General features: G+C 47.3%; 1 protein-coding gene across 5 annotated transcripts in view; it reads right to left on the bottom strand.

The window, feature by feature from the left end:
• hhip (hedgehog interacting protein) overlaps nt 1-27944 on the bottom strand; it is a 236923-nt gene that overhangs the window by 25348 nt on the left and 183631 nt on the right. For all 5 annotated transcript variants that reach the window (XM_078540822.1, XM_078540831.1, XM_078540851.1 and 2 more), the window contains exon 12: nt 8620-8768. In XM_078540822.1, coding sequence (XP_078396948.1) covers nt 8620-8768 — 149 coding nt within the window. The remainder of the gene's footprint in view (nt 1-8619; nt 8769-27944) is intronic.

Raw genomic sequence — 27944 nt, 5'->3', positions numbered from 1 at the left:
GCTAGTTAAATGAATACCAGGATAGTCTAGCTGAAAACCTGATTCCAAATGGTAGTCATGGCAACGTTAGCAAGAGACCAGAAGAGCAAAAGAGATTGCCCCAGCAACTTAAAACAATGCTTCCACAAACTATGCTATAGCAAATGTAAGTCAAAAGCACCTCACATGTAACTTGCGGAGCGACCCTTTCAATAGTCCCAGAATTGAGCCTATTTGAATTCATAATGCTTGTTGTTTCAGAAATGATTAAGTTGCTGCCCACACATGCATTGACTAAATTTGGTAACTTGGCATTGAATCAGCTAGTCTAGGTCACTGACATCATGACAGCGTTATTCAAGGTCTTCGGATGCAGACAGGGGCAGGAAAATTTGCAGTAGGCCTCTGAGGCTCTACGTAACTAAATTTTGCATTTATAGTATCTTTAAAATTCATTTTTCTATATAGGTGTCACTGACAAGCCTGGCATTAATTGCCTATCTTTAGTTGTCCCTGAGAAGGTTTGTGTGGACTTTCCTGAACTGCTGCGGTTTGTTTGGTGAAGGTATTGCCACAGTGCTGTCAGGTAGGAAGTTCCAGGATTTTAACCCAGTGACAATGTAGTCAGGATGACATACGACTTGCAGATCTTGGAGGTATAGATTTTCATCTATACTTCTTCCTTTGTCTTTCTAAGTGATGCAGGTCGCAGGTTTGGGAGATATTGCTGAAGAAGGCTTGGCAAGTTGCTGCAGTACATCTGGCAGAGGGTAAACACTGCTGTCACTGGGCGTGGGTAGTGGAAGGGCTAAATGTTTAAAGGTGGTGGATAGGCTGTCGATCAAGTGGGTTGCTTTGTCTCGAATGGTGTCGAGCTTCTTTTGTGTTTTTCTAACTGCATCTATTCAGACAAGTGGAAATATTTAATCACACTCCTTATTTGTGCCTTATGGGTTGAGAAGAGGTTCTGGGGAGTCAGAAGGTGAGGCAGTCATTTCAGAATACCCAACCCCTGATTCCTTTTTAGTAGACACGGCATATATGTGGTTGGTCCAGTTCAGTTGCTGGTAAATGGTGACTCTCAGGATTTCGGATGGTGGAGGACTTGGCGATGATAACACCATTCAGTGTCAAAGGTAAATGGTTTAGACTCTCACTTACTTGAGAAAATCATTGCATGGCTCCTCTGTGATATGGACGTTGCTTGCAACTTCTCAGCCCAAGACTGGATATTGTCAAGGCCTTGCTGCATGTGGTAATAGACTGCTTTGTTCTCTGAGGAATTGTGAATGGAGTTGAACACTGCAATCATCAGCAAACAGCCCCACTTCTGATCTTGTGATGGAGGTACAGTCACTGATGAACCATCTTTATCTGTTTGGGCCTAGGTTATTGCCCTAAGGAACTCCTCCAACTACGTCCTGGGAGATCATTGGGTTTTACCAGCCAAATCCATCTGCCTTTTTGTCAGTTATGACTCCAGACAGCAGTTTTCCTCACTAGGGCTCCTGGGCATAACAGCAACACAACACTTGTGGGAAAGGAGTCCAGGAAATCAAATGTGAGCAGAGCAGCAGCACAGTAAAAACATGGAATATGTTGGGTCAGGGGTTGGGTAATGCAGATATTGTTAAATTTGGAGCTTAAAGGCATCAATTGAGAAAAAATGAATCCAACTATTAGGGACAGAAATCTTAAGTTGTGATGGAGATGAAATTGGGGGACAATTGGTAAAAAATGACCTGGAACAGAGTTGCAAAGGCGAGGAGCTCAATCATTGCCTGATTCAATCATAACTTTCAAAAGAGAACTTGAAAAGTAAACAAAATGCAAGACTATGAGAAAAGTAAGTGTAGGGGAACCAATTGCACCTCTCTTTCAAAGATCTGACATAGGAATGTCTCTGCTGTATGATTCTCTGGCATAGGGTAGAACTTTCTGCCTGTCGGCAGATGGTGTGGGAGCGGGCGGGCATGGATTCGATCGCCGCCCGCTATCAGGTCTGTGCCGCCATTTTACGTGGGTGGGCTAATTAAGGCCCGCCCAGTGTGAATCGCAGCTCCCGAGGGCAGTGGGAGTGGGCAGGCGGCGGCGGGACTGCAATGACCACCGGGTCCAATGGCGACCTAGCGGCCTGTTTTAAAAAGCTGCTGCAGCCTTTCAAAGGCTGTGAATCATGGCCAGTGGAAGGGCTCCCCAGAGCGCTGCTGGTGAGCAGGCCAGGCAGGAGGGTAGGGCAGGGGGGCACTGTGCCCCTCGTTTTTCTGATTATTGCCTTGCTGCCCTCCTCAAGGAGGTGGCAGCGCGGCAGAAGCGACCTCACGTCGGTGCAGCAGCTGCCTGTCTTCTCTGCGGGCTCCTCTCAGGGTGCTCCGGATGAGAGCGGCAGCTCCTCCGCCCCTTTGCCAATGACCGTTGCATCCAATGAGGCTGCGACAACTGGGGAGATGCCAGCTGTGGAACTGGCAGCTCCCTCCCAGGCGGGGCCAGCACAGGCTCCACAGGCCAGAGAACGGCCGCCAAGGTCATCGAGGACAACAGGACAGCAGAGCGAGCAGGATGTCTCAGATGCCACTCCCAGCGAGGGGGCAGCACCAAGACGTAGCACCCGAAAACGTAAACATAAGGCACCTTAGGCACACCACGGGTTTATCAGTTGTGCTTTTGTGTTGGCCTGCAATGAGGTCTTTATGCGTTGGTGTGATTTTTAACACCCTTGTCATTTTGTTTTCTGAAGTTCCTTTGGTTGTAATATTAAATTCAGACATGTCACCATGGCTGAGGGTGCCTCTTTTCTTCTGCAGGTGGATGGTTACTAATAATGTTATGAGTGATTTGTGGGACATTCAGCTTTATTAACAAGGCCCTTAGTTAATGTTCCTATCCAGGCAGATTTTGCACTTAGGTATCGAGTATGGAGCCTGCAGCCCAGGCTTGTCCTGGAGGTCCAAATGTGGTGTGCTAGCTGAAGCTTCGTTGGATTAAAGCCTCCTGGGTGTCCCTGCCTCCCTGGAGTATGCCCGGGGGGGGGGGGGGGGGGGTCAGCGTCTACCCCCTCAGCATTTCCCTCTGCGTGCTTATCCTCTGACTCACTGCTGGACTCATCGTGTGCAGCCGCAGCCAATGCGTCTATGTCTTCGTCGTCCACAGCATCCCCCCTTTCCAGCGCAAGATTGTGGAGAGCGCAGCATGCAACCACTATCAGCGACACACGATCTGAGGGGTACTGGAGTGCGCCTCCTGAGCAGTCCAGGCATCGGAAGTGCATCTTGAGAAGACCGATGGTTCTCTCCACCACGGCCCTTGTGGAAGCGTGGCTCCTGTTGTACCGCTGCTCAGCTTCTGTTCTTGGATGGCGGAGAGGCGTCATGAGCCACCTTCTGAGGGGATAGCCCTTGTCACCCAGCAGCCATCCATCAAGCCGGGCTGGAGCACTGAAGAGCCCCGGCACCTGGGAGTGTCTGAGGATTTAGGTGTCGTGGGAGCTGCCTGGGTAACTTGCACAAACTTGCAGAATCTGCATCCTGTGGTCACACACTAACTGCATGTTCATGGAGTGGAAGCCTTTCCTGTTGATGAAGGCACCGGGCTCACCTGCTGGCGCCTTGATGGCCACATGTGTGCAGTCTATTGCACCCTGGACACGGGGGAAGCCAGCAATGGCCGTGAAACCTCTGGCTCGCTGTGTCTGGCTTGCCTGGTCCCAACGGAAGTGGATGAAGGTCAATGCACGCCTGAACAGAGCATCTGTAACCTGATTGACACAAGTGTGGGCAGCTGATTGGGAGACACCGCAAAGATCACCCACCGACCCCTGGAAGGAGCCAGAGGCATAGAAGTTGAGGCAGCTGTGACCTTTAGAGCCACTGGCATGGGGTATCCACCCACACAGTTTCAGAGATCTCAGGCCCAATCATCTGACAGATATAGTTGACTGTCTCCCTTGAGAGACGGAGCCTCCTTCGGCACTGCACCTCAGACATATTGAGGTAGTTGCTTTGCTGCCTGTATACCTTGGCAGCAGGATAGTGGCATTTCCGCCTTGGACTACCTCTTGGCACTGCACCCCTTGTGCCTGCGCCTGTCCTCCCAAAGGTAGCTCCCCTGGAGGCTGAATGTGCATTCCCCTTCTAGTCCTCCCTTCCTTCTCAAAGGAGGTGCCTCCAGTGGAGAGTTCAGCTCCCATTCCCAGGCTAAGGGAAGGCTTCCTGAAACGTGCAGGCCCAAAAGAAATTCCTCACTGCAGAGTGCTGACCTGAAGGTTGTGAGTCCAGACCAAGCAGCTGGTATGCCTTTTGAAGTATTGCGGATCACACAGGCAAGGATCAGTAACTTTGAAACATTAATATTTGACAGAGTACACTCACGGCCCCAGTGAGCCCTCTTATCCCGCCCGTGGATGAGGTTTATACAAATGTGTCCTACCCGTCTGCCCGTTGTGCCCGTGCAATGACCCGAAGATTGCACGGGTGCCAAAAAGTCATGGTCGATTGGCGCCTCAAGAGTCTTAAGTGATGCACGGATATCATCGCGCGTCCACCCAACGAAATATCGCGATGGTGCGCGGTGACGTCGGGATGCTCGCCTGACATCACCGCGCGTCACTTTACGTGTCGGCATGCGGGTCCTGCCGCCGCACGCCAACGGGAAAATTCTGCCAATTCTGAAACTGTGCTGCAGGTTAAGATCCCTGTTTCTGAATGGTAAAGTCCAAGGCACCATCACTTTTGGTGCCTTGGAGGACATGAGCAACGGGAAAGAAAGAGATCAGGTGGTAGATAAAGATCAAATGTCACAGTGGGAGGGAGGGAGTATGGAGGCTGGGCGGAGGTCTAGTTGGTGGGATTGGAGGCAGGGTTGGGAGGGAAGTGACAGTTGTCTGAGTTTTCCTGCTCCTCATGGCCCCACATTTGGTGAGCATATTTCAAAAGCTTTCCTGATTGATCAACACTTAGTAAGCACTTAATCCCCACCTTTTATCCTATTTTCAATCTTTTTTTCCCACCACTGTCCCCTCCCCACATCTCACCCCCACAAGGGCCATCTGTCACTTGTTCATGTTGCTCTTTTCAGAGTGTCTACCCTTGACCTGCCATTATCACATTATGCTTTCTGATCTTAACGACACCATCAGCACCTCCTTTAGCCAGTGTCACTATCATTAACAACCATCTGTCCTTTTCTGCATGACATCTCTGGCAATCTCTCCTTTGCCCCCACCTAGCACTGGCCTTCTATCCAGCTTCACCTGTTCCACCCCCGCTTAAACAGTATAAATTTCATTACATTTTTACTTCTCTTTAGCTCTGAAGAAGAGTCATAAAGACTTGAAACATTAACTCTGTTTTTTCTCTCCACAGATGTTGTTAGACCTGCTGAGTTTGTCCAGCATTTTCTGTTTTTGCTTAATAAGCAGCACATGGCCTGGTTTCGCTGAGTAACGAGAGCACCATTTTTTGCAGTGTGGGACTCAAATAGTCATTAGGTGATACTTGCATTAGCAGAGGGCTTAATGCCTGTTTCAGACATGGACACTGCATGGTGATATTTTGTCCTTTTCTAATATGGTAGGCAGCAACCTTCCAGCTTCCTACCCACCATACTGGGTGCTTAGCAGGCCTGTTGGTGCTTGAAGAATAGACATTGAATGGCCAAATTTCTAGGCCTTTAATCCTATGATCAAAGATCTGCCAGGCCAGGAGCCATCTTATCAAATACAAAATTTCAGATGATACTGTTTTGGTGACCAAGATGCTAAAGCATTCCATTACCGAAAATCCTAGTATTTGATATGATGAAGATGGCTGCTGGCATCAGTTATAAAACTTTTAGGTGAACTCTGATTATGATTTAGAGGTCCAACCACAAAAATGCTTCTACATGCTTAAGACAAATTATTCTGGCACACAGCAGCCTTCAGGCAATCTTAATGGGAAGTCCTGGGAAAGTTCCAGATGGGATTTTTCCAGCTTCACTATCTGGCATTGCTCAATATAAGTTGACACTCTTCACCGTATAATATCATGTACCATTTCAGACTTATGGCTCCCATAAATTCATGAATACTTTGCAATATGCATTTATGGTGAGGGAGGTGGGTATAACCAGGGGATGTCTTTACCAGAGTTCATCTCACTGTCCTGAGGAAATTCTAACTGGTGAGCTGCTTTGTGTCTTGTGATGTTGCCCTGGCAACGTGATAAAACTGGCGGCTTTGATTCTCATGCCCTTCAACATCAAAGGATATTGATTTATCATCCTAACACACTCACTGGGTAACCTTAACCCAGCAGACTGAACTTGACACAGATTGTTGTCATTGAAGTGCTATTGTAGGTGTGCGATTCATCTGTATTGATGTCTAAACAGAGGAGAGCCAGGAATTTCCAGCCCCATCGTGGTGAGACCTGCCATGGGAGATTCGGTGGTCCAGGCAAAAGTCCATTGACATTCGGTGGGACCGGAGGATCCTGGTGGCAGGCAGGGGAGGAAAACGTCCGCCCTTGGTGTCTGTAATAGAACTGGCTCCTTGATTCTGCCCCTCACTACCTACCCAATCAGCTAGATTGAGTTAAGATCATACTCATTCCTCACAATTGGACTTGTTCCCCCAATGCTATTTTTATTGTTGAACTAAAATGCCAATGAAAACCTGAAGGAAAATTTTGGCTGAGCGCCATTCTTTTCAATACCTTTAGACTTTTTCCTTGGAGGAGTGAGCACAGAAAAAGAAAATGGCACAGAAATTTGGGCATGTTCCTTTAGCTTAGCTATGAAAGTATGTTCTGCCTCCATTTCTCACAAAATCCCTTGGAAATTATGAGAACTCAATCATCTGAAGGAGGGCCTCGATTGTGACCATCAATTGGAGAGGCCTTTTTATAATGGAGACTTTTGCTATATAAAATAACTGCCCAGAGAGGCTCCCTGTTGTGCTGAAAATAGTGGAAATGGTTGAAAATCATAAATTCCGCCTCGAACATGGAATTGTGTAATTTCGCGGCAGCGGGACTGGAGACAGGTCAAGTTTCACGAATGCATGTTTTATGGAGGCAGCTGGCCATTTAAATCATCAGTTGTCTCTACTGAAGTGGGATTTTGCTAGCCCAGGATGACAAACCAAACTGTCTTAGGCTAGTTAAGCTGGTCTGAACTTGGTGGATTTGTTTGGACAGCTAGGGTACCCCTTTGGAGGGGTAGGTTCCCCTTTGAATATGGTCCCGGGACACCCTTTGGGGTAGGTAGGGCACAGCTTGGGATTGCTAAAAGTAAACATGATTGTGTGTAAAAAGTGCATAAACTCACTGGATCTGTCAAAGAACTGTCAAAACTCATTGGAATCGTCAAAGCTGTCAATGGATTTAACTCTGCTGGGTTTTAAATTTAAAAGAAGTCTGGAATTCAAAAAAACATGGCGCTTGATATTTCATTCTGTCAGTTGACATAAGCCTGAGCGCTATCTTTACAGGATTTGTGCTGCTACAATTGATTTTACAAACTAACATTATCACAATGGGGTGCCTGTTAAGTGAGCAGTTTGACTGACAGCTCCAAGTGGTTATAGAATAAGTGTTTGTTTCCATAAGAGATTAGTTGAAGGAATTTCTATGCATTGAATGGTTTTTTTTTTATTAGTGAGAGTGCTTTATGTTTGAAATAGTGACATCATCAATGAACACAACTTTATGTCAGAATGGCTCCTGAGGTTTGCCCTTGGTGCACATTAGGTGAGTTGGCCTGGAGGGTGTAAAGGAAAAGGGTGGTGGGTGGGAGGCATGAGTTGGCACTATGTTGGCATAGGGGCTATAGTGGGCCATGGGGGTGGGTAGAGGCGCATGGGTTGGCATTGGGGTATCAGGTGCCATGGGGTTGGGTAGAGGGGCATGGGTTGGAATGGGGGTGGCAGGGGACATGATGTGCGTGGGAATGTGTGTGGGGGGACAACAAGGGCTGTAGGGCTGCTTCTTGTTTTAATCATTTTCTTTTTATTAAATTCAACAAAGTGCCAGAGTACAGGGGCAGTTTGTCTGCCCAGCCCGTCTTCTGCACTCATTTTGGGAACTGCGGGCCGCCACTTTTAAAAGTCAGTTTGCAGAGCCAGGAATTCTCCTGTTTCTGCAGTCAGGAGCGAAAATCTGGGCCAATCAGTTTAGATTTTTATGTTAAACCTGAGGTGCATTATATAAGTTGCTCCTATGATAAAATTGAAGCCCACTGGCTAAAATTAGACATCAAGGTAATTTTTTGTTGCTTTGTAGGAGCATCACGATGCTAAGAAGTGAGATGATCATATAGGTTAACTATCATGCACTGGATGAAAATCCATACGGACAGGTGTCACTCATGTTTTCTCCCATTGCATATGGTTATGCACAAAGAAAGCCAAGTGTGCAATCAGTTCTGTTATGTCATTGCTCTGTCACTGGCTACCAAATTTAGAAGAATATACATAACTGGATTTGAATGAATGATGTAGTATTATTGCAGATAGAAATAATGTTGCCAACTAATTGCCAACTAATTCTTTCTAACAAATTGAGATGACATAAATATTACTGTATAAAATTAAGTTATGCCACTTATACTCTTTGATATATAACATTTTATAATGTCTCCAAAAATACAAGAAAAACTACTTACCCACTCGACAGAACTCTCCCTCCCAGCCTAGACTACAGCAGCATTTTCCTGTTGGAGTGCAATGTCCATTCCTACAGTGATGTGAGCACTCTGATGCTACTGGTTGTGGAGGCTGCATTGATCTCTTACATTCTTCTGGAACCAAAGCTCTATTTTAAAATGAAGAAATACCAGATATTTATGTTATTTGGCTGAGTAATGTGTTATGTCATACCTCCGCTATCAGATGTGTCAGATTTTATCAATAGAGCCAATTCTGTCATTCAGATAAATCAATAGTTTGCTCATTATCTTTTAAATGTAAATTTTTATTTTAATGATGAAAACTGCTAACTGAAATAGAAAAGTCTAGAAATGACATTGTTCAACATACACAAATGAACACTGTTTTTGTATGACATTATTTTGCTATTTCATTTTAAATACTTTACACCAAAGAAGCCATTCATGTATTTGAAATAATTTCATACAGCATCATTTCTAGATGTAAATTTACCTAGGTATCTATTACTGCTTAAATACGCATAGCATTCAATGGACTAACTCTGATGCTTATACTTCAGGAACTGAAAAACATTAAAACTTTACACAACAGACTGAAGATGAAAAGGATGGCAATGAACAACAATAAAAAAATAACAAACATGATATGTGATAATGGTCAACTATGGCCTGGATTTCCTCAGAGCCAGGAACTCCACCAGAGGTGCAGCAGAAACCCCATGTCACCACTGCTGTTTTTGCCAATTACCTTAAATCTGTGCCCTCTTGCTCTTGTTCCCTCCAGCAATGGAAACTGTTTCCCCTATTTATGCTATCCGGACCCCTCATGATTTTGAATATCTCTATCAAATCTCCTCTCAACCTTCTCTTTTTCAAGGAAAACAGTTCCAACTTCTCCAATCTACCTACGTAACTGAAGTTCCTCATCCCTGGAACCCTCTCATGAATCTTGTACTTGCTCAAAAAGGATTTCCAATTTATTTCTGGTGGAGTTATTGCAGCAGGGCAGGAACATCTCTGAGGAAATTCTGGGTCAATAATACATTTATTAAATATGTAATATAAACAAAAAATGCTGGAAAAACTCAGCAGGTCTGGCAGCATCTGTGGAGAGAGAAACAGAGTTAATGTGATAGGTTTTATGTTGTTGAAAATGGGGGAGGATCAGGTGGAGCAAGAGGGAAGGTCAGGGATAGGTTAGAGGGTGGGGGAGATTAAAATACAAAGATGTCATGGGAAAAAAGGCAAAAAGAGTGGGAATGTTAGTAGTATAGGAACAAAGCATTAGTCCAGAGTAGGTGTTAATAGTAGAATAAAGGTCAGGGCTGTCTGAAAGCAAAACATGAGAGCAAGATGCAGACTGGCACTAAGGGAAAAAAAATGGAAGGCAGAGTTCGTGGTCTGAAGTTGTTGAACTCAATGTTGAGTCCTGAGGCTGTAAAAGTGCCTAATTGGGAGAAGAGGCATTGTTCCTCTATATATGTATGTGAGCATGAAAACAAGGTCAAAAATTGAAATAGCAAGCAACTGGAAGGTCAGGGTCTTGCTTGCAGACTGAACAGAGGTGTTCAGCAAAGTGGTCACCCAGTCTGAATTTGGTCTCCCCAATGTAGAGGAAACTGCATTGTGAGCAGCGAATACAGTAGATGAAGTTGAAAGAAGTACAAGTAAATCGCTGCTTCACCTGGAAGGGGTGTTTGGGGCCTTGGATAGTAAGGAGGGGGGAGGTAAAGTGGCAGGTGTTATACCTCCTGTGATTGCATGTGAAGGTGCTGTGGGAAGGGAATGAAGTGTTGGGGATGATAGAGGAGTGGACCAAGGTGTTGCAGAGGGCACAGTCCCTTTGGAATGCTGACAAGGGAAAGGAGGGGAAGACGTGTTTGGTGGTGGCATCATGCTGGAATTGGCAGAAATGGCAGAGGATAATCCTTAGAATGAGAAGGCTGATGAGGTGGAAAGTGAGGACAAGGGGAACCCCATCATGGTTCTGGGAGGGGTGAGGGCAGAAGTGTGGGAAATGGGTTGAATACAGTTGAGGGCCCTGTCAACCATTGTGGGGGGAATCCTTGGTTGAGGAAAAAGGAAGGCATGTTGGAAATGCTGTTATGGAAGGTAGCATCATCAGAACAGATTTTTAAAATTCGTTCACGGGATGTGGGTGTTGCTGGCTAGGCCAGCATTTATTGCCCATCCCCAATTGCCCTTGTTCAGAGGGCATTTAAGAGTCAACCATATTGCTAAGGGTCTGGAGTCACGTGGCGGTCAGACCATTACTAAAGGACATTAGTGAACCAGGTGGGTTTTCTTTTACAACAATCATCATCAGGCTTTAATTTCCAGATTTTATCGAATTCAAATTTCACCATCTGCTGTGGTGGGATTTGAATCTGGGTCCCCAGAGCATTACCCTGGGTCTCTGCAATACTAGTCCAGTGGTAATGCCACTATGCCACCGCCGAGAGAGACAGAGAAACTGGGAGAATGGAAAGCAATCCTTACAGGAAGCAGGATGTGAGGAGTTGTAGTCGAGGAAGCTAGGGAGTGAATGGGCTTGTAATGAATATTAGTAGATAGTCTATCCCCAGAAATGGAGACAGAGAAATCAAGGAAGGGAAGGGAAGTCTGAGAGATGGACCATGTGAAGGTGAGAGAAGGATGGAAATTAGAAGCAAGATTTGTTAATTTTTCCATTTCCGAATGATAGCAGGAAGCAGCACTGATGCAGTCACTGATGTACCGGAAAAGGAATTGTGGGAGGGTGCCTGAGTAGGACTGAACAAAGAATGTTCCACATACCCCACAAAAAGATAGGCATAACTAGGGCCAGTGTGGGTACTCTTAGCCACATCTTTTTTAAAATTCATTCACGGGATGTGGGCTTTGCTGGTTGGGCCAGCATTTATTACCATCCCTAGTTGCCTTTGAGAAGGTGGTGGTGAGTTGCCTTCTTGAACCGCTGCAGTCCATATGGTGTAGGTACACCCACAGTGCTGTTAGGGAGTTCCAGGATTTTGACCCAGCAACAATGAAGAAACGGCGATATATTTCCAAGTCAGGATGGTGAGTGACTTGGAGGGGAACTTCCAGGTGGTGGTGTTCCCATCTATCTGCTGCCCTTGTCCTTCTAGATGGTAGTGGTTGTGGGTTTGGAAGGTGTTGTCTAAGGAGCCTTGATGAATTCCTGCAGTGCATCTTGTAGATGGTACACACTGCTGCTACTGTGCGTCGGTGGTGGAGGGAGTGAATGTTTGTGGATGTGGTGCCAATCAAGCAGACTGCTTTGTCCTGGATGGGTTCCAGTTTCTTCAGTGTTGTGGAAGTGAGACAAGTTAAAGGAGAAATTGTTCAATGAGATAACAAGTTCAGCCAGGCGGAGGAGGGTGGTTCTCGATGGGGATTGTTTGGGCCTCCATTCAAGGAGGAAGTGGAGAGCCCTCGGACCATCCTGGTGGGGATAGAGGTGTAGAGGGATTGGATGACCATAGTGAAGGTGAGGGCCAAGAAAATGGAAATTGTTGAAATGAAGTAGGTTGTCAGAAAAATCTCGAATATAGGTGGAAAAGACTGGACAAGGGCAGAAAAGATAGAGTCAAGATGGGAAGAAATATGTTGAGTGGGGAGGAACAGGCTGAAATGATGGGTCTACCAGAACAGTCCTATTTGTGGATTTTGGAAAGGAGGTAGAGACAGGGCTGTATGGGTTGAGGCACTATGCTTTTATATACTTTTATTCAAGTAGCCTGTGGAAGACACATGCCTGGAATTTCCCCAGGACTTCTCCTGCTCTACAGGCATAAGCACATATGAACATACGAATTTGGTGTTTCCGTTGGATTTAAAGGCAGAAATTCAACCTTTGTTCCTTCAAAGTTTGAAAAGACGTAATTGGTGATCCTCACAATAGGAATCACAACCCACTGAGGATCTCTGTCCACAACCCAAACCAGAGAATATGTTTGAACATCAGTTTTCAAAATACAAATACTTTACAACAAAAACATTCTAAAAAAAACTGTGTATACGTAAAAACTCTCTTTAGGACCCTAGAAGGATTACAGTGCACAAGGAGGCCATTTGGCCCATCATGTCTCTGCCAGCTCTCTGAAGGAGCAATTTACTTATTGCAACTTACCTGCCTTCTCCCTGTAGCCTTGCGCATTCTTCCTTTTCAGATAATAATCCAACTCCATCTCTCATGCCTCGATTGAACCTGTCTCCACCACACTCTCAGGCAGTGCATTCCAGGTCTTAACCATGCTCACTGCGTGAAAAAGTTTTTCCCCATGTCACTGTTGCTTCTTGCCAATTACCTTAAATTTGTGCCCTATTGTTCTCGATCCCTCCACCCATGGGAACAGTTTCTCTCTATCCATTCTGTCCAGCCTCCTTGGGATTTTGAATATCTCTATCAGATCTCCTCTCAATCTTCTCTTCTTCAAGGAAAACAGTCCTAATTTCTCCAAACATCTGCGTAAATTAAATTCCTCGTCCCTGGAACCACTCTTGCGAATCTTTTCTGCACTCTCTCTCTAATGCTTTCACGTCCTTCCTAAAATGTGGTGCCCAGAACTGGGCATAATACTCCAACTGAAGCCAAGCCAGTGTTCTATACAAGTTTAACAAAACTTCCATGCTTTTGTACTCTGTGCCCCTATTAATAAAGCCTAGGATGCTATAACCTTTATTAACAATGCTCTCAACTTGTCCTGACACCTTCAATGATTTATGCACATATACACCCAGGTCCCTCTGCTCCTGCACCCGCTTTAGAACTGTACATTTTATTTTATATTGCCTCTCCTCATTCTTCCTACCAAAATGAGTGACTCTTATTCACACTTCTGTGCATGAAATTTCATCTGCCACTTGTCCGCCCATTCTGCAACCTGTTTATGTCCTTTTGAAATTCTACACAATCACCTGACAGTACAAGTTTTGTATCATCCGCAAATCCTGTAGACCAAGGCAACTTGATCGAGGTGTACAAGATTATGAGGGGCATGGTCAGGGTGGATAGGGAGCAGCTGTTCCCCTTAGTTGAAGGATCAGTCACAAGGGGGCATAAGTTCAAGGCGAGGGGCAGGGGGGATGTGAAGAAAAACTTTTTTACCCAGAGGGTGGTGACAGTCTGGAATGCACTGCCTGGGGGGATGGTGGAGGCGGGTTGCCTCACATCCTTTAAAAAGTGCCTAGATGAGCACTTGGCACATCATAACATTCAAGGCTATGGGCCAAGTGCTGGTAAATGGGATTGGGTAGGTCGGTCAGGCGTTTCTCACGTGTTTCAGACTCGATGGACTGAAGGGCCTCTTCTGCACTGTGATCCTGTGATTCTGTGTGTGTGATTCAAGGTCTAGGTGATTAAAATATGTATGGAGGAGCAAGAGTCGTAACACTGACCCCTGGGGAACTCCACTATGAACTTACCTCCAGTCTGAACAGCATCCATTAACCATTACTCACTGTTTCCTGTCACTAAGCCAAAGCTGGATCCATGGCCAAAAATTTATGTCTTGTAGTGCGGGCGCGCCCTCGACACGAACGGATGTGAAATAGCGCGAGATAATGTCGGGCGAGTGTCCCGACGTCATCCCGTACGCGAGCATTCTTCAGGTCAGTGGGTGCGTGCGGGTGTCAAGCCACACCCGCCAACAATTAAAGGGCTACTTAAGACCATTAAAAAGGCAATTTATCCCGACTTTACGTTGCCCATGTGATTTCATGCTTGTCGCACGGGCAAAATGGGCAGCCCACTTTTAACGAAACCTCATCCAAGGGCAGGATGAAAAGGATCTGCAGCATTGCCATTTTGAGTAGAGAGGAGTTTAGGAGATAATTTACTGCTGGTTGCTTATTTGAATTTGACAGCTTCATCTCTGTTCTGAGCTTCAGTCTTAGCAATTCTATGCTTCATTTCAGGACTCATTGGTGTCTCCAAGGCCCCAGAGAATTTTGACCATGTGGACCCTTCCAGGCACCAGACAACCTTCCGTTATCCTGGTAATGAGGATTGTGCTCTCTGCTGGTGGCACATCCTCTGAGGAAGAAGAGAGGGGCAGATGGGAGAGGAGGCCAGGTGTCCCTATGCAGCTTCCAAGCGAGCGACCTGTGGGAGGAGAGGCGCAGGCTCAAGGGGCGCAGGGTCAACAGGTAGTCCAAGGCGGAAGGGGCCACAGAAGAAGCCATTATCCTGCTGCCAGGGCTTACAGGCAGCAATGCAGCTACCTCAACATGGCTGAGGTGTAATACAGAAGGAGGCTCCACTTCTCCGGGGAGACTGCGACCTCCATTTGTCAGATGATTAGACCTGAGATCACTTCCAACTGTGTGGGTGGACACCCCATGCCAGGGGCTCTGAAGGTCACAGTGGCCCTCAACTTCTATGCCTCCAGCTCTTTCCAGGTGTCAGTGGGGGATCTTTGTGGAATGTCCCAATCAGCTGTCCACAATTGTGTCAAGCTGGCGACCAATGCTCTGTTCAGGTGGATCATGACATTTATTCACTTCCAAATGGACAAGGCCAGTCAGGCTGAGTGAGCCAGAGGGTTTGCAGTGATTGCTTGGATCTCCCGCATCCAGGGTACAATCGGATGCATGCATGAGGCCATAAGGCACCGGCGGGTCAGCCGGGTGCCTTTGTCAAGAGGTAGGACTCGATGAACATCCAGATGGTTTGTGACCACAGGATGCAGATTCTGCAAGTCTGTGCAACGTACCCTAGCAGCTCCCATGATGCTTACATCCTCAGATGCTCACAGGTGCTAAGGCAGTTCACTGCTCTAGCTCGACTGGATGGATGGTTGTTGGGTAACAAAGGCTATCTATTGAAAACATGGCTTACGACACTTCTCCACCACCCAAGAACAGAGACAGAGCAGCGTCATAATAGGAGTGATGCCTCCTACAACGACGGTGATAGAGAGGACCATAGGCATTCTGAAGATGCACTTCCGATGCCTAGACTGTTCAGGGGGAGCACCACAATACCCTCTAGAGCGGATGTCACTGATAGCGGTTGCATGATGCGTTCTCTACAATGTGGCTGGCAAGGTGGGGGGGAACCCACTGGAGGAAGAGGATCATGAGGCAGCTCTACAGGCCCAGAGGATGAATCCAGAAGTGACTCAGAAGAGGAGCACGTTGAGGAAAATGCTGAGGGCCTGGAGGCCGATCTCTGTATCCTCCAGGGAGGTAGGGACACCAGGGGCACCTTGATCCAATGTGCCTTCAGCTAGGCTGCCAAAGATCTGCCTCCACCTCATGGTAGGGCTGCCCCCTCCTTCCAGATATCTGAAATGACCCTTTCATTTGAACCCAAAGTCCACTCACTGTCTATGCAATAAAGTTTAGAGCCACTGACGTCCAGCATGAGATAGTAGCATACCCTGCACCTACAAAACAAGTATGCCCAGGCCATTAGGACAAAAGCAAAATTTGTATCATTTTGACACTCACATCAAATGAACAGAACTATATATGGTGTTAATGGCTACGCCAGTAAACATATTAACAAAACATGGCAGAAGATAATCCGTGAACAATCCCTCTTGTGCTCATGGTGCCTTAAACTTACATTTGCGAGTTCTGTGTCTTGTTGCCCCCCACTGCTGGCAGTGGCATTGGAGGCAGCCTGCTGACTACGCTGTCCTGTTGGCCTTGATGACCTTTGGGGTCGTCCTCTGGCCAGTGGAGCCTGTGCTGACCCCGTCTGGGAGGGAGCAGCCAGTGCAATGGCTGGCATCTCCCCAGTCGCTGCAGTCTCATTAGACGCCCTGGCCACTGGCAGAGGGGCTGCTGCCGTCATCCAGAGCACCCTGAAAGGAACCCACAGAGATGACAAGCAGCTTGTGTGCCAATGTGAGGTCGCTCTGGACCTCCCTGTTTGCCATTGATGGACGGGCACCTAGCTGGGATACTGGGTGCCTCATCCAGCTCACACACTGGCACTGACCACCTGAGGCCATTGCCTGCGTGAGGGCTCGCAGGTCCAAGTGCTGCCCCAGGAGCCCCATGAAAGTTGCCACTCCCTCAATGGAGGAGGCAGCGTGCTCAGAGATGAGGGTCAATGCAGTGCCCATGCTCCGCATAGGCTCCTCCACAACAGAGACCATGGCATGCATACCCGCATGGTTCTCCGTCAGATCTTCCCGCACATCTTGCTGGACATCCAGCATCTGCCGCCTAATGGACGACTCTAGAGGCTCATCATCTGCCTTCGGTTCAGCATGGTCCTGGTCTCCAACAGTCCTCCAACTGCCGGCACTCTCTGCCTCTGCCTGCTCTTCAAGCGAGTGAGAAGTGCCCTCACCGTTGTGCGAAGACATTCTAGCTGACGTTCTAATGCCCACCGAGGTGCTGGTATCTGCCCTGGTGCCTGGTTTAGAGAGGAGGTGTGACACAGATGCATCTAAAGCCCCGTGGTCCTTTGGCGTCAAGGGTGGCTCTTTGGGGTCCTGCGTTCGAGTACGTACTGGCGAATCTAAGAGAGAACGACAGGTCATTAGTTAAAGTCATCACACTGTCACTGTGCATGCTGGGCACCCTGGTGACAAAATGGAGACCTACATCAAGGCACCATCATCTTTCAATGATCAATGTGGACTCCAGGTTTGAGGGTCCTGTTAATAATGAGACCGCGCAAGAATGTTTGCACAATTCAACACTCTCACGTCTATGCACTGCACTCTTACCTTCGTCAGAGACCCCTGCCTCTCCACAACCAGCTGACCAAGGTGGCTGCCGGCTCTCCAGCTCCAATGCATCCATTTCATAACTCATCAAGATTAGGAGGTTTGAGGGGCCTCCGCTTATCCTTGATTCCTCAATGGTGTTATGGCTTGTCTTCTCCTGAAAGGACAGAGGAGCATTGATTAGTCCACTCTCTACCTGCAGCGCCATTGCAGCCTGGCCAATCCCACCTGAACACCTTGCAGGGCACATCCAAGTCGTGGTCCTCAACCCACAAGGCACTCAAGGCCAAGCAGCCAGGACTCACCCCCTTGGCCAGCTCTGGCATCATTGACAGTTGGCACTCAGATTCTAACACCCCTGAGCTCCATGGGAGGACGGCCAGCCCTTAACATTTCTCCACACTGATCCATGCCAATTTGGTATTCACCCTTGCCGAGCACAGCAGGTCGTTGAACCTTTTGTGGCACTGCACCCATGTGCATCACACAACGTCATGGCCACTGACCTTGACTGCAACCTCCTCCCAGGCTTTTTTGGTCTGGTGCGGTGGCCTCCTCCTGCCATCCCTGGGTACTAGAGTGTCCCACCTGACAATGACCTCCTTCACCAGGACAGCGAGGCGCTTGTCCAAGAAACGGGGGGCTGGTGCCCGTCCGACTTGCCCTCCTGCCTGATGTTTCCAGCCGTTGGTGAGGCCATTGTTCCAGTCTCTGGACTGATTCAAGATTCTCCCTGGCAGCCTTCAGGGAGCTGCCTTTGCCAGTTTTAAAGTGCCTGCTGGTCGCCATTGGACCCGGTGCCCAACAGGCTCCCAACTCCGCCCGGCCCTTCCTGACCATTCAGAAGACGCGTTTCACGTTGGGCGGACTTTAATTGGCCATCCAGTGTGAAATCGTGTCTGCAACGTGACTGCGGCCGGGAACGGATTCCACATCCGCTTCTGCCGACTTGGTGTGCATGCCAAGTGTGAAATTCAGGTTCATGTTGTTACTGTCCCTTTTATCCCATGAGCTCTAACTTTGCTCACAAGACCGTTGTGCAGCACTTTATCAAATGCCTTTTGGAAGGCCATGTGCACCACATCAACAGTATTACCTGCATGAATCTTCCCTGTTGCCTAATCAAAAAACTCTAGCAAATTAGTTAAGCACAATTTTCCCTTAAAAATCCATGCTGGCTTCTCTTAATTAAACAGCATTTGCCCAAGTGACTTAATTTTGTCCCGAATTATCATTTCTCGAAGCTTCCCCACCACCGAGGTTAAACTGACTGGCCTGTAGTTACTAGGCTTATCTTTACACCCTTTTTTTGAATAAGGTTGTAACATTTGCAATTCTCCAGTCTTCTGACATTATCTTTGAATCTAAGGAAGACGGAAAATTATGGCCAGTGCCTTCGCAATTTCCACTCTCACTTCCTTTAGTGGATGCATCTCATCCGGTCCTAGTGCCTTATCAACTTTTAGATATAGACAGCTAATCCATTACTTCCTCCTTATCAATTTTAAACCATTCAAATTTCTGAACTACCTCCTTTTTCACCATGACCTGGGTAGCATTTTCTTCCTTGGTAAAACAGATTAATATCTCAATTAATACCTCAGCCACACCCCCTGCCTCCATGCGTTAATCCCCGTTTTGGTCTCTAATTAGCCCCACTCCTCCTTTTACTATCTTTTTACAATTTATATGCCTATTGGAGACTTTTATTTAATCTTTCCTTATAACTAAAATTCTTCAGTGCTGGCAACATTCTCGTAAATCTTTTCTGTACCATATGCAGTGACCGGAACTGTATGCAGTACCCAAGCTGCAGTGCAACTAATGTTTTATGCATTTCTAGCATAACACCCTTAACCTTATACTCTAGGCCTCAGCCAGTAAAGGAAAGTATCCCATATGCCATCTTCACCACCTTATCCGCTTGTCCCACTACCTTAAGGAATGTGTGGACATGCACCCTAAGGTTCCTCTACACTTCTCAGTATCCTATTTATTGTGTATTTTCTTGCCACGTTTGTCCCTTCCAAATGCATTACCTCACAGTACTCCAGAAGCAATTCCATTTGCCATTTTCTGCCCACCTGGCCAGTCCATTGATATCTTTCTGCAGTTGGTGGCTTTCTTCCTCATTATCAACCACACGGGAAATTTTCATATTATCTACAAAATTTTGAATCTTGCCCCCTACATTTAAGTCCACGTCATTGATATACATATACCATCAATGACAAAGAACCCAGTACTGAGCCCAGCAGAACCCTACTGGAAACAGTCTTCCAGTCACAAAAATACCAGTTAACGATAGCCCCATGCTTTCTGCCACTGAGCCAAATTTGGATTTAACTTCCACTTTCCAATGGATCCCATGGTCTTTTAATTTTCTGACCAGTCTGCCATGTCTAACCTTGTCAAAAACCTCGCTAAGTTCCAGGAGTAATACACTAGACCTTCATCGGCTCATTTTGTTACCTTCTCAAAAAATCCACTCAAGTTGGTCAAACTTGACATTCTATTAATAAATCCATACTGACTAGCCTTGACTAATCTGTGCCTGTCTAAATGATGATTTCATAATTTGCCCACTACTGAGGTTAGATTGATAAGGCTGTAATTACTTGGGCTGTCCCTTCCTTCTCTTTTTAAACAAGGGTATAACATTAACAGTCCTCTGGTCCTTCAGCATCACCCCTGTAGCCAGAGAGGATTGGAAAATGATGGTCAGAGATTCCATTGTTTCTTCCCTTGTTTCCTTTAACTGCCTGGAAAACATTTCATCCAGGCTTGACAACTTATCCATTTTCAAGGATGCCAAACACCTTAATATTTCTTCCCTCACTATGTTTATCCCATCCATTATTTCACACTGATCCTCCTTAGCTACAGTGCCTGCTTCATCCCTCTCTTTTGTGAAGTTAGGCGCAAAGGGCCAGATTTTTGCAACTGAAGTGGGGAGCTTGATTCAGGAAATTTTCCAACTCGGCAGATGCACCTCACTTTAAAGGGCCCTGTTGCACCCAATTTTCACTCTGGCTGGTGGGGGCGGGATAGAGCCGAGCCGACTGACCCTGGAAGTAGATCATAGGCTGCCACGCGGGCGGGTGACTGCCAAAGTGGGCTGCTTAGAAGGCCCACCTTGTTCTCTGCGACTTCATTCCAGTTGTTTTAGAAGCTGTTAGGCCCTTCAGCCCTTGCCCCTCACGCCTCCACCCACTCCCAATGACCTGTCCAAGCTAATGCATGTCCCCTCATAGACCCATGTATCCTCATGCCCTATGCCATCTGTTATTCCCATGCCACCTCCATGCCACCTCATACCCATGCCATTTTCATAGCCACTCACCCAGTAGCCACTATGGGCAGATTTCAGGAGCCATGTATAGATGGAAAAAAATTAAATTCTAACAATTTGATAGAGCTCTGATTCATACAACCTTGATACTGAAAGAAAAGCCATTCATGAAACTCGTTCAGAGATTTTAATCCCCTCAAGTGTTAAATCTGTTATAAAAACAAAGTTTCTATTTAGTTACAACATCAAAGACAGCTAATCTTTTAATAGCTTCTTAAACTGTCAATCAAATTGTGAACTCAGTCTCCCCCGCTGTTAAGTACTTTAGCAGCTTTTTGAAACTCAATCAAGCATTCATAAATGGCTTCAGCTGTAACAACACTCCTTGGGAAATGTCAACAAAGATTCTATTATAACTGCAGGAACAGATGGTAATGGTTTTTTATAACCTACACCAGATGTCCTGTCAATGAAAGCAGTCTAGGGGAGGGTGTTTTATTAACTCTAACTGATAGCTTCAGCCTGTTTTTTTCATGTGCAGGGGTTGCGGATTTTAAGTCAGATCTGCCCTTCACAACCATTTATGGCTACTCCATAAATTTATTACTTCCATACTGCTGGTTAAGGCCATTGAACAGCGAATGTGGGGTCGATCTGAACTCATTACTAACTTCAAGTGGCCTTGCTGAGTTCAAGTTTCTCACCTGTGTGATTCACGCCGGCTTCCTTCCTCCTGCTGGCAAACATGTGATCTGTCAGAAATGGGAGTGAGGCATCAGCATCTGGATACCACCTGCCACTTTTAAAGGTCTCCGGAGTCGATCAGACTATGAAAATCTGGCCCAAGTATTCATTAATTTAAACAGCCCTAATTTCTACTCTTGCCATCTGTCTGTAAACAGAAAGGTGTTTTGATTTTGATTTGCCTCCCCCTTTATAAGTGGTGGCATATTTGGTTATGCTGTGATCCAATTTTTAATAATAGCCTCACTGCAAACTCGAGATAGGATGAACTCAAAGGGTTAGTTTATTTGCATACACTGAAATGCAGGTGGAGGGTATCAACATTGCCTCCTGTTCACTCATACAGTAAAAGAGGGATGGGGAAAGAAAGATTTACAGGGCAAACACCAGAGAGAAAATAATTATTGTTTCATGTGTGTCCAGAGTCCAGAATCAAAGTCTAATAAGGTATTCCTTCACAGAGGTCGGCAGGCTGAAAAACCAATGTTGTATAAATTCACTTTTCCAGTAGAGTTGACTTCACATGAGGAGATGGGCACACAGAGATGAATCATTCTTGTACGTGATGGTACAGAAGTTCCACTATAAACAGTGTAGATGGGGCTAGATAGTCAATCTGGGCAGAACCCCTTTTCTGGACTGCTGCTTGTAGATGCTAAGATGCTAGACTGAGCTTTGCAGTTCCACAAGGCAATATTACTGGTTCCACAAGTGAAGTCCATGTCACTTGACTCCCATCTCTCCACTCTGGCTTTGACAAAGGGTATGTATCCCTTTGTCTGTGTCTCTGAGGTTGTTAGATGTTCCAACCATTAAGACTTGAAAGGGAGGTTGTGGGGTCCTTTGCCCAAGCAGACGAATAGGCTCCAGTTGGCCCAGCTTGGCTTATGAAATGTAGATGGCCTTTGTATAGCTCTCCTTGAATTTGGCCTCTGCAGCCCACAGGGGGTTGTTATCATCTCTTCAGAGATAACGAGGTGCAAGTTTCTGCAATACTTCCATGGTATCTCCTTTTGCTTCAGCCATTTTAAAAGGTCTTTGTCCAGTTTTGAAAATTTTAGAAATTAGCCATGAGAGCATCTATATGTGTTTTATGAAAATATAGAGAGTGAGGTCTTAGCCCCCTGTCAGGGAGACCAGTTATTTTTAAACTATGCCCCCTAGTTCTAGATTCCCCCATGAGGGGAATCATTCTCTCAGCATTTACCCTGTCAAGTCTGCTAAAAATCTTATATGTTTCAACAGGATCACCTTTGATTTGTTTAAATTCCAATGAGTATAGCCCCAATCTCAACCTTTCCTCACAACAACAGCCCTTTCATCACAGGAATCAGCCTAGTGAACATTCTCTGAACTACTTCCTGTTTCATATACTCTTAGCATGGTTGCTGGCTTCTGGTATGTGTTGCCTATCTTATCTAGAGAGACATGCAGTCTTGCTTTAAAATGGTTCATTAACACTATATAGGTAGGGTAGTCTCTCTTGAATACAGAGTTTCCATCCTCTCTACTGAGAGTCTAGCACATGACTGCTAATGTCACTGATACATCATGGTCTACATCACTCGTTAGCATAGCTATTCTATTAACCCATTACACTACACTTCCAATGCGAGTATATCCCCCTTAAGTAAGGAGACCAAAACTGTACGCGGTACTCTAGCTATGGTCTCACCAATGTTGAAGGGTCATGAGGATTTGAAACGTCAACTGTGCTCTCCTCCGCCGATGCTGCCAGACCTGCTGAGTTTTTCCAGGTATTTCTGTTTCTGTTTTTGTTTTGGATTTCCAGCATCCGCAGTTTTTTGCTTTTATCTCACCAATGTCCTGCACAGTTGTAGCAAGACCTCCCTACTTTTATACTCCACCTCTTTTGCTTAAAGGCCAATATTCCATTTGCCTTCCTAATTACTTGCTGTACCTGCATGCTAACTTTTTGTGATTCATGTACAAAGACACCCAGGTCCCTCTGTACCGCAGCACTATGCAATCTCTCTCCATTTAAATAATATTCTGTTTCTTCATTCTTCCCACAAAAGTGGACAACCTCACATTTTCCCACATTATACTCCGTCTGCCAAGTTTTTGCCCAGTATTCACTTAACCTATCTATATCCCTTTGCAGACTCTTTTGGCGGAGGTGGATTTTATGGAGCCCCCAAGAGTGGGAAACTTGGTGTGCAAGATGACTGAATTAGGCAGGATGCAAAATTTCGATTTCCTGAGGAGCAGAGATAAAGTCAGCGACGTGTTTGCGGCATGTCGGGTCTCATGCCAGCCTGTGGTGGGTTTATATTTGTAATACATTTTCATTCCATGGACACCCATTAGCGTAAAACTCTTTTTAACAGAGTCCTACCTTCAAGGTAAATTCAGTGGCACATGAGAATCTTGTACCCGGTTCCCATTTGTTTAAATGTGGCATGAACCAGTCGGCTTTGTGCAGTTGTGTCTGAGGCCAGCAGTTTTCCTTGTTGAACTCTACGGCGCAAGGGAGGGGGGCAGGAGAATAGTAGCTTGCATGGAGGCTTGGAGGACCGACAAGGGTGAGTCAATGGAGCTGGGGTTTCAAGGTTGTGCTGGAGTGTGGTTGGGGGATGGAGGAGTGGAAGAGGGGTTCAAGGGAGCAGAGACTGGGATCCTGGAGGAGTGAAGTGGGAAAGGCCTGGTATCCTGTGTGTGGTGGAGTCAAAGAAAGAAAATGAGGGGCATAAAGGGTGGTGTCAGTACTGTTCAAATGTGTGTCCATCTCAGGGTACTGGCTGGCAGAGTCCTTACAGGGATTTGAGTTCACCTACAAAATTTCAATTCTCCCCACTGAGAGTGATCTCAGACAATGTCCTTAACAATTCATAGAAAGGAGAGCCAGCAGAACTTGCAAGGTCAGCCATTTCCCACAAAGAGGCAGGGACAAAACTGGACACTAACATAAACATTCAATAAAGGGAGAACAAAAAAACCACATCCAGCAGAATTTTACAGCCCCTCCTGCTGGTGGGATTTTCCGGTCCCGCCGAAGTCAATGGACTTTTGAACGGCTCACCGCATTTTATGGCCCTGCCCCTGCCGCGACGGGGCTGTAAAATTCGGCCCATTGTTTCTTCCACAATAAAGGAAATGTCCTTAACTCCCCTGTAACCATCAATGCATGCCAATCATGAGACGTGCCAGCATATTTAGTTCTCAGACTAAGCTAGTCTCAACAAATAATGATGATGCATACAAGAATAACGTGAAACCAACATAATGTGAAATATTTACAGGTAAAATTTAAATTTGAAAAAACACCTGTGCTGCCTTGTGCTCTCAATAAGTCTTATGTTAATGGCAATGGAATTGGGCAGGGAAGTTTTGACAATGATGCAAAGACTCCCTGTTTAACCAGGAGGCTCTTTTATAGCCCACCCATAGCTGCAGCATTGTCACCTGATGGCAGGTTTCACCACTGAAAAGCTTTTCCTGCTGCAGAATTGCACATGTTTCACGTGTACGTCGCTGGCACTAATTGCAATCGTGTGGGAAATGAATAAAAGCAAGAGAGCGGAAGTGGCGCACACTTGGGGTTACACTGTCAGGAATAGTGATTCACTGACAAAATTCCGCCCTTTGTATTGTTCACCTTTTGCACTTTATGGCCAGAATTTTGCCCTTGACGGGCGGGTGGGTCCGACTGATTTGGCGGCGGGCGGGCAGCCGATTGCTGCAGCTGAAATGGGCCGCGCCGCTATTTTCCGCGGGCGGGCCAATTAAGGCCCGCCCAGTGGGTTAGCGACTCCCGTGGAGAATGGGAAAATAGTGGCGGAGGCGGGCGTCCTCAGACCGCTGGTTCCAATGGGGAACTGGCAGTCTGTATAAAGAGTGGCCAGGCAGCCTGCTTGAGGCAGTGCACCATGGCCACAGGACAGGAGCATGAGCAGGAGGAAGGGGGCAGGCTGCAGGAGAGGCTAGCGGGGGGCCAGTGTGCCCCTCGCTTCTCCGATGCCTGCCTTGCTGTCCTCCTCCAAGAGGTGTCCAGCCATCGGGATATATTGTATCCGGATGATGGGAGGAGGAGGGCCCCCCATGTCACCAGGCAGGTGTGGGAGGAGGTTGGTGATGCTGTAAGCGCCCATGATGATGTGCGGCGCACAGGCACACAGTGTCGCAAGAGATTCAGTGATTTGCTGTGCTCTGGAAGGGTGAGTACCATGTCGGCCTTGGCCATTTGACCCAGAAGGTAGCCTTAGCCTTTCAGCCCCCACCCCACATCTTAGTGTCATTACTGCATTGGGCATTTGGTGCACGCTGGGTGGGCAAACGGGTACTGACCATGCTTACATCAGCCTTAGTGGTTGAGGAGAAGATGGGTTCTCTCTGCAGCATATGTTGGTGTTTGTTGCATTTGAGTAGTCTGGGGGCAACCTGCAGGGGAGGCAGCTAGACACATACTCAGAACTCCAACACATGTTATATTGATGGTGATGAGACGGTGGAAGGGGACCCTCAAGGTGTCGTGGCCAAGTGCCATCTGCTGGCCTCGGTGCCATACCTAGTTGCGCCTCCTTGCCATGGGTGCTAAGACCCGTGTGCTCTTCAAAGTAATGGATGCCGAATATGTCCAAGGTGTCCGTTGGGGGAGACGGTTGCGACCAGCCATACTATCTTCTGGGGACTGATCACCAGTAGTGTGGACAGGAGTCGCTGGAGGCCTCAGATGTGCCACTGTTGTTGGGGTGCAGCGTGCATGTACAGAGTACATGAGCGGTCAGCTCAATAAATCCTATTCTTTGTTTTGCAGACAAAAACTGAACACAATCAGCGGGAGCGCCTGAGGACTGGTGGTGGGCATGCCCTGCTCCAGCACCTCACGACCTTCGAGGAGCAGGCCATGGAGCTGGGGAGGAGGCAGGCGGCCAGGGTGACAGCTGGCGGCGAGGCTGGGGTGCAGCAGCCAGGTATTTGAGGTCCACAGTCCCATCCACTCTGTCTGCCCACCATCCAAACCACTGATGGCTGCTGCAATCGTTAATGCTGCAACACTGCTCATTCACAGACTGAGACACTCTGATGTGTGGGTCGTACACAAAGGTCCCTCGGCCCCTTGAGGAATCGTGTCTCCACCACCTTCCAAAGTTACCTTAACCCATTTGTGACCACTGTCCCCAAGGCCTAACATGCCATGGCATCGCTGCTGTGCAGCCAAAGACTTATTGCATCTTAGGGGGTTTGGAACCTCCACCACCCTTTCAGCCAGTGCGCCCCACATTACTCTGTCCAAAAGGTCATCAGCACTTCAGCTGTGAACCTCATGGCACTCAACTTAAATAAATGCCACCACGTTACTCATCCCTGCACCAAGGGGAAATGTTGCCTTCTGCCCACCCGGTCTATGCTGCTCCTAACGGTATGAAGGTCAATAATGTGACCTGTCAATCTCCTGTGATCCATGGCAAATGTCGCAAGTGCTTGCGATGTTTCCTCAGCACCGCAACTATCCAGGCCAGCATGCATCCAGGTCAGGTACTTCTGCATTCTCCCCACTCCAATGGCACATAACATGCCATGTGGCATTCCTGAGGCCATCTGACCAGCCTGTCTGTATGCGCATCTAATGTTTGGGCCTCCTCTTGACTCTTTTCCACCCCACCAATGTTCGTCTCCTTAGGGTCTTGAAGGGTGAGTGACTTATGAGGCTGGGGGGGAAAGGGATGAAAGGTTTAACTGACTGTATGCTAACTGATGCACTGTCCTTGTTGTTAATTTCAGCATCACCACCACATGGCCGCGCCCAAAAACACCGCAGCCCCCCCTGCACACCTGAGGCCCAAGACGTGCAACTTGCAGCACATCAGTTCAGCCATCCAGGCACCAGCGCAGACACAAACACCTCGGTGGGGAATTTACCATCTGCTGGTGTCCGGGGTCACAGTGGAGAGGGCACTTCACAATCACTGAAGAGATGGTAGGGACAGAGATTGCCGATGGCACCAGCAGCCAGAGGGCTGCAGGGGACCAGGCACATGCTGAGTCCGGCACTGATGATGTGCCTCTGGAGTTGTCACCAATGCAGCAGCTGCAGGACAAGCGGCAGGAATCACGTTGGCATCTGGCAGAGTTGCATGAGGATATGTTTCAGTTGGTCTCTGCGATGGAGGAGTCCAGGCAGAGTGCATATGAAGGCATGAGCCTCAGGGCAGAGCTTCACGTTTCCTCCACTGAGAGATTGGTGACTCTCATGGAGAGGGGGGTTCGATCGGATGGAGAATCTTCTGATTGGGTTATGCTCTGACCTGCAAGCCCTCACAGCGGTACTGGCCACGGGTGGTCATTCTCAATGTGGGAGATGTTGTGGACACCAAGCGTCGGCGCTTGGTGGCCATGCATCTGCGGTGAGCAGGGAGGTCCAATGGGACCTCACTTCAGCGCAGCAGCTGCCTGTTGTCGCTGCGAGCTCCTCTCAGGGTGCTCCAGATGAGGGCAACAGCTCCTCCGCCCCTCTGCCAGTCAATGTTGCTTCCGTTGAGGCTGTGACAGCTGGGGAGGTGCCAGTTTTGGAAATGGCCACTTCCTCCCAGGCGGGGCCATCACAGGCTCCATGGGCCACAGGAGGCCCGCCA

Source organism: Cetorhinus maximus, chromosome 1, assembly GCF_964194155.1.
Source record: "Cetorhinus maximus chromosome 1, sCetMax3.hap1.1, whole genome shotgun sequence".
NCBI lineage: Eukaryota > Metazoa > Chordata > Chondrichthyes > Lamniformes > Cetorhinidae > Cetorhinus > Cetorhinus maximus.
This window is presented reverse-complemented; position numbering and strand designations above follow the sequence as displayed.